The sequence below is a fragment of the Cornus florida genome, unplaced genomic scaffold (assembly GCF_030987335.1).
Source record: "Cornus florida cultivar Cherokee Brave unplaced genomic scaffold, ASM3098733v1 CherokeeBrave_3.0.0_Hap2_Chr09, whole genome shotgun sequence".
Taxonomy (NCBI): Eukaryota; Viridiplantae; Streptophyta; class Magnoliopsida; order Cornales; family Cornaceae; genus Cornus; species Cornus florida.
Window position 1 is genome coordinate 82,862,658 of NW_026775579.1, and position 10,483 is coordinate 82,873,140.

The window sequence follows — 10,483 nt, forward strand, 5'->3', positions numbered from 1 at the left end:
CGCCAGCGGTTGTGGCCTGCTCCTCGCCGGCGCATGATTCTTGTATAGAGCTTCGATGAGTCCATGGCAGAGAGGTCCGCTGACGGTTGTGGCCCACTCCTCACCTACACATGATCTTCTACAGAGCTCCGGCTATTCCATTGCAGAGAGCTCTGCCGACCGTCGTGGCCCGCTCCTCGCCGTTCAGTCTAGCTTCACCGCCGGTATATTCAATCCATGCTCTCTGTGAAGCCATCGCCGGGCAGTATATAAACTTTCATCTATCTGTCCTTATCCTAAACCTCAGGGGATGTCTCTCTACTTTACCACAAAAAAAATTATAAACTTATTTTGATTAAAAAATGTATGGCTTTAAAACCGAAGTCTAAAGTTTTTTTTTTTTTTTAATATTAAAACCTTAGGCTTCGTTTGGCATGCGTTTTGTTTTTATTGTTTTTGTTTTTTGGGCTGCTACAGTATCGATTTTGGTAACAAAAACATGTTTTATGCAATCTTATTTTATTTTACACAGTGCTAAAACACTTCGTGAACAGTGACCCAAAACCAAAGCACCAAAATTTTTTTTTTTTTTTTTTTTTGTTTTGACAACTGTTCATCGCTCAACGCCTAAAACAAAGAACTTCTGATTTTTTTTCAAACAGCAAAACATCGTTTCCTAACATGCTTCCGATTTTTTTTTCAAAACATTGCTAGAGCAAAAACACTGTTTTTTTTTTTATTCAAAAATAAAATATTTAAAACAAAGCGCATGCCAAACGAACCCTCAAATTGGATTTTTGGTTGATATAGTTAGGAAAACAATAAACTTGTCAAAGAGTAATAATTATAGCCTGGTGTGACAGCCATTGAGAGAAACATTTTAAGAAGAAAAAGTATATCATCTATTAGTTTCTGTTGGATTCTATGTATTAAAGTCGCGGGAAAAAAAAGTAAAAACAAAAAAAACCACCGATTGCATTACTTATTTTGGGATTGAAGTTGATGAGAAAGGAAGCGGAAATGGTTGATTGGCTACCACAAAGGAAGGCTGAGGTATAAGACTTGTAGAAGTACCATATACAATAGTGTCGTTATAAGGTATCATATTTTGTTCTTGACTTTCATGGTGTTGCAGTACTTGTCCTTGTTCAAACCTCTCTTGTTGTTGCTGCTGCTGCTGCTGCTGCTGCTGCTGCTGCTGCTTAGGGACATGAAGCTTCTCTCCCTCTAACTCTCTATACTTGATGAGATACTGTTTGAGTGGCTTTACATAGTCTTCAAACCCTAGGGTGGTGATAGCCCATATGATATCGTCCCCGTTGATCGTCTTCCTCTTTTCCCGTTGGCATTTGTCTGATGCTTCTCCGGTGACAAAGCTAATGAACTCCGACACACATTCTTGGACAGTCTCTTTTGCATCCTTGGAGATTTTTCCATTGCCCGGAATCACCTTTTTCATGATCCGGCCAACGTTAGCTATAGGAAGGAACCGGTCTTGTTCTTTGTTGTTGCTGCTGCTCTTTGAACATGGACTTTCTGGGCTCGCTCGGCTCGTGTCGTCGGCCCCATTTCCATGTCTATGATCATCTTCCATGTCTATGGAGATCAAGAATTAATGAATTGATCTTTGGGAGTGTATATTTTTGTTTTTATAGGTAAATGGCATGGAAGCATGAAAGTAGGCAAATGATGAGGAAGATAAAAGGCTTGGGTTATTTTTCACCCATTTAGTCCCTCGGACTCGCTCTCAAGGTTGAGAAGGTAATTATGAAAAGGACTGGACTTGACTATTGTACATTTTTTTAATATTATTACAACTAGTACTTAGTACGTTTTCAATATAATCCGGTCCGTACTTAGACAGACAAAAATCGCGTGGTTTTTGCAACTGAAATTTACCCTTTGATACAGTTTTTTGAAAACATTATTTGGTTTTTGTAGAGTAAAAAAAAAATAAAAAACTAAAAACAATTCAAAGATGGACTTGATCGACGGTAAAAACAAAGTTATAGAATATCCAAATTCAGAAAATTAAGAATCTTTTTTGCTTTCACGCTTGCATACTCCGCAAAAAGAAAAGACTGGCATCTGTGATGAAAATACTTGCTAGGTAGTTGCGGGATCCGAGGAGGAACAGATTTACGCAACCTTACCTCTGTAGAAAAGTTGTTTTTTTTGTTTCGAATCCGTAATCTCCATAGCACAAAGGAGCATCCTTCTTTAAAATGTTCGTTGGAGAAACATCATTCCATCTGATGATAACCAGCCTGCAACAGAACAGTTCAGATCACCTAGTCCATGAACATTGCAAACCCTAACAACTAATATTTAAGACAACCATGTATTAAACACAATAGCAGTCTCACATTCTCAATCCAAAGCTTAGGTACCTATGTATAGAGTCCTAAACTAAATTTCTTGACAAGAGTGAGCCAAAGATTTGTCTAACAAGAAATTCCTAACAAAATACAACAATAAAATGGAAACCTAATTAAACTTCGAATTTGAGAGCCAATTTCCAACAATACCCATATAATTGGAATTTCCTTTACTAATATTAATGCAAGAATATCTGAAATGGACACAGAACCTTGGAAAAAAAATGAAGTCAAATTGAGAATTTGACCAACAATATTTGATGCATCTACAAAAAATGCAAAAGCAAACCACATGCTACTTTAGATTTAGAAACCTTTCCCATTTTTACCAATGCAAATTAGATGGAAGCCATCAAAATGTAAAAGATCTTTTAGGTGGTTAATATGAGAAGTTCGGTAAAGAAATTCACGAAAGGGCAAAATTAGTGTGATATGATAGCATGAAGAATGTCAACAAATTGGACTCAAATCTAAAACCTACAGATACCATTTTTGCAACAACTTCAACTCAAGTTTGATCCAAAACCTGTCAACTTGGTTGTTTCTGTAAGGCGAGTACTCATTCACAGCAATTGGGCTCATGCTCTCTCTGCAGCTTCTCCCACAGGCATAAAACCATCCTTGGGTTTTGATAATGGGCAAGAATATAATTTGATTCACATCCAGCATTGTAAAATCGATCATCGCTGATGTACTGCACTTTGTGACCATGGTTCTTGAATTGGTCAATCCATATGCCCATAGAAACATCTTCAAGTTTAAAAAGCTGGACAAACGTAAGACAAGATAGAAATTTCAAGATGAGATTTAGAACGACTACCAGCTCAAAGGAATATAACTTGGGGACTTGACAATGAGACACTGGTATTGTAACTCAGTTAATCCTGGGAACTTCACATCATGTGGTTCGGTAGGACAATACATACGAACTTCAAATAATATCAGTTTATGTTTTCAATAATTGATATATTATCCCTTTTCTCTTTCATGATCAGTACATTTGTTATTCTTTTGTTCATTCTCCTAGTCATTTATCATACATTGATTATGCAGGAATGGATTAATCCTTATACTGTAGTCTTCACCACAAAATTCATAAACTAGAGCAATGTGATTCAGCTTTTTATGATTCTTTTACACATTGCTGTCCACAAAAGTTTTGGTTTAGTTCTTAAAATTTCTCAGATAAAAAACCAATATAGTCTAAATTGTAAACCGACCCCCACGCCCTGAAAAGAAAAAGAAAAAGAAGAGGAAATAAAAAGTGTCTAAGCAAAAGTCACTTGATCAAGCAAGAGATCTGAAATATATGTAAGCACAATGCATACGTGTCAGAAATTAGAAGATGAATATTACCTTGAGGTCCCTTTCTTGGTGCCCTTGAACAATGAATTTTGCAATGTCTCGGGAAATTATATAACCTGGACCATGGGCCCATGGCGGGTATGAAGAATGGGGCCATTCCTATCAAAATGATCTATCAGGATTATGAAAGAGCAATATTTGAGGCAAGTAGCATTCAGTAGAAACATATACTTTTGAATTAGATAAATACCTCTTCACTGATATACCATTTGTTCTCTTTATCCCTATGTGGTTCTGATTCAAAGGATATAAGACCATATAAGAGGCCATCAGAAACCTTTCCCTTGAGACTGGAGAGAACCTCATCTATCCTAACAAATGCATCATCATCTGTTTTCATTATATACTTAGCAGGAAGAATTTTGATCTGCAAATTAGAAGAAAAAATAATTAGTATATGAACCCAAAAATCAGTCAGGAAAAAAAAAAGACCTATAATTCATAATTAACATTTTGATTTTCAAATAATGAAACAACAAGAATAAACAGGGAAAAGAAAAGAAATAACAAGAATAAAGAAAAAACATTCTAGTTATTTAAAGTCTTAAAGGTGTGTTTAACAACATTGTCAATGGTATGATCAGCGTACGATTATAATATAAAATCATGGCACAATATCACAAAATGAAACTGAAAATATTGAAAAGCTCCAAAATATCCAATAATTCAAAATTCATATACAGAAAATAAAATAAAATAATAACTAGCTTTTGTTGGGCCTTGGGATGATTAGCTCCACTATATAATCATTTGATAATTGGACTATTTCAGTTACCAGCATTACACCCCTGAACCTGTTTTTATTGGGTAAACTGGTAGGCCCAGGCCACATTCATCAGGTTTTAGCAGCAAAAATTACTCAACGACTTGGGCTTGGCTGTCGAATTCTTTCTAGCAATTTGCCACTAGCTAAGACCATAACTCTGTTTAATATCTGTAAGATCTTGATATACATTGTTGGTCCCATTCTCTAATAGGTTAATCTTTCGAAGTAATTGGAGATGTACCGTGGTGTCAGCGCTTTGGTTCTGGGAAGTCTTGAGTTCAAGTCTCCATCTCTGAATTAGTTCCCTGGTTTAGTGTGCAAGTTTGCACTTGTTATGATCTAGATTGTTTGTCTCTCCCCATCTCTAACAGCTTAAGCTTTTGGAGCAATTAGTGATCTAACAAAATCTACATGTTTTTCTGGCCCTAGTCTTATCCTAGTATTATTTTTAAACAAACTACTACTTGCCTTTGCATTCATTGGTCTTTGTCACGCATGACGAAAGTACCTTAGAGGAGTTATTTCATGCTTCACTTTATGCCACCTTTAGCTTCCCAGGTACACATTCATTTCTTGGTCTTTTTCTATAATTGTCATTCCTCCAACTTAGGATCCACATCTCAAATATGTACATTTTTTGCACTTGCTGGGACTCACAGAATACACTAATTTTTTGCACTTGTTTCTTCAAAGCCCAACACTTTCAGCAAAACACACCAGCTTTTAGAAACGTTTCATAACTAATCACCTTCAGCTTCATTAGTATCTTACAATAACAAATAACTCCATTTCAACGATCCCAACTGAAATTTATGGTAACGTTTGCTTAATATCCCCTTCCTGTTGGATCATTCATCCAAGAAAATATAATGCTGACATTAGGGCATCTATTGGCTATTTCTTTTCCTAATGTTCTTATATTAAATCCTTCCTTAACTAAAGTTATTATACAATGACAAGGTCATATGAAACACCCTGTGCCAATCAAAAGATGTTCTACAATCACTGAGAATACCAAGAACACAGGCACTCCAGAGGTATACTGAATTTACATTTTCTGTACACAGCCAGTCTCTGGTAAAGTGATGCCCTTCTTGCAAGGCCATGGTGACACAACTTGTAACAGCCAACGTTGAAATTACATGCTATGTGAGGGTTAATATTATGTGGACTAGCTCCATTTCTTTCCAAAAATATTGTAAATGTAAGGTTTACTAAGTTCGCTTAGTGTTGGCTTCAAGAGTTAGCATGTTTTTGTAATCTACATAATGAACCACCTATTTTATTTCATGATGCGGCCAAATGCAAAGTAAATCACAATATCAGCACAAGTGCACAACAGTAAATTAGTGAGGGCCATGATAACAATCCTGCCTACAGAAATAAATTATAAATAACAGCAACCTCTTTTGTTTCTATACCAACCATTTATATCTACGCACCCCCAGAATGCAAATTGCAATTGTTTTCAAGCTGAGAAGGCTGTAGTAATCAACAAAAGGCATCAGCTGGATATCTCCATATACTTGAGCTTCTCTCCACAGCTCGAGATTGACTTGTCTATTCGTATTCTGCAGGTAGGAAAAAAATGAAATAAGAAATAGAAAGAAACAGAAAAAAATAAACAGTCCAGCTGTAACCCAAAAAAATTTCGGGTCAACCTTTTTCCCCTTTCTTTCTTTTTTATATGATACTGAAATACAGTGGAGACATTGTGTAATAATAAAAAAATATTATATATTCCGTTCATTGCTTGGAGTAATGCTAAAAAAATAGCTAAAGCTCTAGCCACCAAGCATTAGAACACAGGTTCAAGTCTGAGGGTGTATATTTTTGTGCAAAAAATAGGCCTGTACTTAGTATACACCTCCCAGAACTCTAGATTAATGGGGACTACCACAAAGTAATGGCATTCTATATGATAATGAAAAATCAAAATACCTTTGAACAATAATAGTCATGAACACAGCTTACAGTTCACTGTTGAATCCTGGTAAATAATTCTTTATTTATTGACATATTCATTTTTCTTCAAAAATAAAAAATAAAAAATAAATAAAAAATAAAAAATAAAAAAGACAGAAAGAAAAAGGGACAATGAAGAAAAGGACTAATCTGGAGGAGGCTCGAATAACTAACATCAGATATTCTCAATACGTCTCTCAAGTTACATATTCATGATAAAAAATTGCAGAGTACAAGGTGCTTGAAAATAATATTCAAGTCTGCTCTCTACTTACTCTACCAGGAAAATGAGAATAGTCCTTTCTGGAGAATCACTGTGTCGAACAATAGTAAATAGATGTATTACCCTAGCTCAAAATAATAGTAATAATAATAATAAAACTGCAGTTTCTCTGTATTTCTTTTTGAGCAAAAACTGGAAAACAAAGACCATCCTGGTGTTAAAAAACAAACGCCTCCCATTTTGCAAGTGCACCACTTACAAGGCCAATGAAAAAGCGGACAGCCACCTCCCCAGAACGCACAGCTTCATATTGCATCCACGACCTCCTTAGTGCCATACGGCGCTCAAAATTATTTCCAGTGGAGAAAACGCCAATTAGCATTAGAATTCTTTTCTTGGAAATTGGTGGAGCTGTGAGTCTCTTAACATCAGCCACTAAATCCAGATCTTCAGAAACAGGCAACCCTTTACTTAAGGCGGATATGAGATTCAAACCACCTGACATTTTGACTCCACTAACCAACCATGGTTCAAGTTTCTGCATTTGTATAAATTACAATTCAGATAACACATTTCACTAGAATTACCACCTTGTAATTTGATGTAAATTGTAACTAAACTCATTATCTTACCTCCCTATATGCAAAAGATGTTTCATGCCTTCCATTCACAGTCATATGAAATCCCTCTACACCAGCCCACAACGTAGCAGTAAATGGATTACCTTCAACAAATGGGAAATTAGTACTCACATGTGAACTCCCATTGGAACCATTGCTTAACTTGTCATTACTGGGATGACTTGCATTTACATGATCTTCTGTGCTTCTTCTGATAACTTGGTCATTGCACTTTACAAGTCCATCAACTGTTATTTATGCCACAACATGTTAAATTACTGATTCCAAAGAGCATAGTTATTTACATCTATCACTACCTACTGGATATTTGTACTTAAAGATCTCAATAACACTCCATAAGATGAATTTTGACAGAAAAAAAGGGGGTTGGAATTATCAAATCATGGAGCAAATGCAGCCCAGCAGAACAAATTCATCAGCTATAAATGTTTCGACTTACAGTTGTGTCATACACATATGCTAAGAAAGAAGGGAACTTGAGCTTCTGACAACAAGTTTGAGAAACCAACTGGATATCACTTGGCCTACCAGGCCAGTGGACTTACATCTAATACCTGTTCTGATCTATATGTTAGCACATATAAGAAAGCAGCACCACACAATTTGTTTGTGATTACATAGCACTTTGAGCCATGACCTTCTATCTAGTACAACACTGGCACCATAACTCAAAGTTCTTTTGAACATTTGACTCGCATGAGATTCTGAATAATAATATGTCATATTATATAGATACGGAAGAAATTAGCTATATAAGATGTTTTCCATCCAACTGTAGGGCCAACAATAAAATGAGACAGTCTCCAATCCCTGACTAAATCAAATATTAAATTTTGCAACTTTTACTTCTATTATGCAGAATTGTAGGGAAGACTGGATATAGGCATTGCTTAACTGAAACTCCAATGTCACATATCAGAACAAGAATGCAAGTGCTTGTACAACAGCTATAGCATTGCACCGATAACAGGGTAGCATTTGTAAAACTTCAGGAAATCAAAAAATTGTAGTTCAGGAAATGCTATAAAATATACCTTTCATGTTGTTAGGTGACCCATGATCAGGGCATATTTCCGCTTTGCCCCACCCAAGTTCGTTAGTCCATATATTCTGAACTATCACTGGCTCTATCATCAGGTTATCTCCCGGCAGACAGACATTGTAATGCAAAATTATAGGAGGCTTTGACTCTTCTGAAAGTTGCGAGCTTACAAGTTCAATTTGAAAGCTACCCTGTTGCCCATCGGGAATGCCAATCACTGTAACGGATGAATCCTGAACTAGACCACAAGGGATCTCAAGAATGCTATCATTGCTAGATAGTGTTGTATTAAATGTGCTGACGGAGTAAGGACAATCTCTTTCTTCTGAGAAGCTACTATTGTCCTTCACAAATGTGGACAATAAATCTTTCCACGCTACGGCAGCCTCTTTGATACCTTGAGCTGTTTCAGGCAAAGCGTCCGACCTAGACAGTAAGAGACGCATTTGACCCCATACTAGCAATGCCTTGGACTCTTGTTTAGAAATATTTTGCAAAGCATACAAATCATCAAGTCCTTCAACATCAATAAAGTGTGGCTTTTTTTTCGTAGTAGTTTGCAGCTTTTTCACTATTGCTTGACCCGAATTATCACTATCAGTAGTATTTAACTTAGAATCATTGGCCGGATGGCCATTGAAGAAATCATATGCTGACTGCTTTGGCGGCTGGTTTCCTCCCATGTAGCTGTATCGAAGAAACAAAATCATAGCAAGAGCTAAAATCAACACACCTCCTGACCACTTCTTCATCTTCCAAAACTTCTTGAATCTCAAATACTATGTACAACAAACTGTTTAACTCTTCAATTGTGTAACTAACAAATAAGCATAGCATGTAGTGGATCCAATGATTCGTCATTTTCCGCAGTCATCTTCTTTTTTCTAGTCCAAATACAGATAAACCCTGCCATGATATTTCTTCAAAATTTTAAAAGAAAATCACGAAGTTCATAACTCATAAGCAACCAAGCAAAATGAAGTAAGAAAATGCTAATTTTCTTCTACATCACACACACATGTATAAACACAGATAAAAGCATGGACAATAATTAGGAATATTCTGAAAAATCATAAATGCACAAAATACATAAATATAGTTAAGGCTAATCTGAAAGCAGAGAACTTTACAATTATTCAAAAGCCAAATCACTGGGATTACAGTAAAGATTCCTCCAAGTCTATGCAATGTCTTCATTTGCATAGATGTTGAAAGTACTTCTCTTAGCTTTTGGGAAGCAAAATCTTTATAGAAAGCAAAAAACAAAAAAAGTTTTGCTTTGAAAAAGTAAAGAACCGTTTCCAAAATAGATAAGAAACAACTGACTGGCATTAACAAAAGCAAAAATCAATAAGATTTGGAAACTTCAAAGCAAAATATGCATAAATCCATACCTGGGTAGATTCCAGAAGTAACTGGGGCGAGCTTCTTTGGATCTAACAAATGCAAAACAAGTTTCCAATTGAACTTTAAAAAACTTTCTTAAGCTTAACCTCTTCTTTAACTACTGTGGTTGGATTTGGATTCTAAAATCACCGTGATTCCAAAGTGTTCACACGCAGTTAGGTTAGAGAAGAGAGAGAGAGTTTTCAACTGCTTATTGAAGACAGATTTGATGAGGTTGTTGAGTAAAAAAAAAATTTGCAATTTCTCTGTAGTGTGAAAGATATGTGCTATCAACAGAGAAGTGATTTAAAGTGATTGGAGAGGATACAGTTCCATAGTTAGGTGTTGGGTTAGTAGTCTCTAGAAACCAAACGGGACATTTTTTTTTTAAAAAAAAAAAAACATCCGTCTCATTTTTCTCGTTCTCTCTTCATTTTACTGAGATCCAAACGCGACGTTAACGTGTTTGTTCGGCCATCGAGACAAAAACGACGGCGTCTTTGGTTGTGTCGGAGGATTTCACGAGTTTTCGGCTCTTTAGTCCAAGACACGACGGATTGGGGCCCTCTCATTATTCTGGACAGGAAGATGAAATGGCATGATCGAAGCCATCCACGCGGAGTCAACAAACACATCAATTAACAGATAATTAAGGATGTCAACTCTAATCCAAGTGTGTATCACGTTGGAATAGCATTGTTTAATGGAGTAATTAAAAAAAATATTCTATAATTAGCG

At 36.0% G+C, this 10,483-nt stretch overlaps 2 protein-coding genes across 3 annotated transcripts; both read right to left on the reverse strand.

The window, feature by feature from the left end:
• Window positions 1-930: 930 nt before the first annotated feature.
• On the reverse strand, window positions 931-2,245 carry LOC132274685 (nuclear transcription factor Y subunit B-7-like). The gene is made up of 2 exons (XM_059776012.1): window positions 2,133-2,245; window positions 931-1,575 (listed from the first exon to the last, which is right to left on the reverse strand). The coding sequence occupies exons 1-2, from the start codon at window positions 2,191-2,193 to the stop codon at window positions 962-964; spliced, it is 675 nt and encodes a 224-aa protein (XP_059631995.1). The 5' UTR covers window positions 2,194-2,245; the 3' UTR covers window positions 931-961.
• Window positions 1,923-10,140, reverse strand: LOC132274684 (hydroxyproline O-galactosyltransferase GALT3). 2 transcript variants are annotated; one of them, XM_059776010.1, is made up of 9 exons: window positions 9,754-10,140; window positions 8,352-9,265; window positions 7,309-7,544; window positions 6,936-7,214; window positions 5,931-6,059; window positions 3,913-4,089; window positions 3,714-3,821; window positions 2,884-3,123; window positions 1,923-2,246 (listed from the first exon to the last, which is right to left on the reverse strand). In XM_059776010.1, the coding sequence occupies exons 2-8, from the start codon at window positions 9,109-9,111 to the stop codon at window positions 2,917-2,919; spliced, it is 1,896 nt and encodes a 631-aa protein (XP_059631993.1). In that variant the 5' UTR covers window positions 9,112-9,265; window positions 9,754-10,140; the 3' UTR covers window positions 1,923-2,246; window positions 2,884-2,916. The 2 variants fall into 2 exon arrangements, with proteins under 2 accessions (XP_059631993.1, XP_059631994.1); XM_059776011.1 differs by having other exon boundaries at window positions 8,352-9,279.
• Between the last annotated feature and the right edge of the window lie 343 nt (window positions 10,141-10,483).

What these genes read in the sequence shown, in the direction of transcription:
- LOC132274685 (XM_059776012.1), bottom strand. Translation starts at nt 2,193, where the DNA reads ATGCTCCTTTGTGCTATGGAGATTACGGATTCGAAACAAAAAAAACAA. An exon ending in AAAACAACTTTTCTACAGAG is followed by an intron (nt 1,576 to 2,132) that starts GTAAGGTTGCGT and finishes TGATCTCCATAG; the next exon opens with ACATGGAAGATGATCATAGA.
- LOC132274684 (XM_059776010.1), bottom strand. Translation starts at nt 9,111, where the DNA reads ATGAAGAAGTGGTCAGGAGGTGTGTTGATTTTAGCTCTTGCTATGATT. An exon ending in GTCACCTAACAACATGAAAG is followed by an intron (nt 7,545 to 8,351) that starts GTATATTTTATA and finishes CATAAATAACAG; the next exon opens with TTGATGGACTTGTAAAGTGC. An exon ending in TCCGCTTTTTCATTGGCCTT is followed by an intron (nt 6,060 to 6,935) that starts GTAAGTGGTGCA and finishes TCCTACCTGCAG; the next exon opens with AATACGAATAGACAAGTCAA.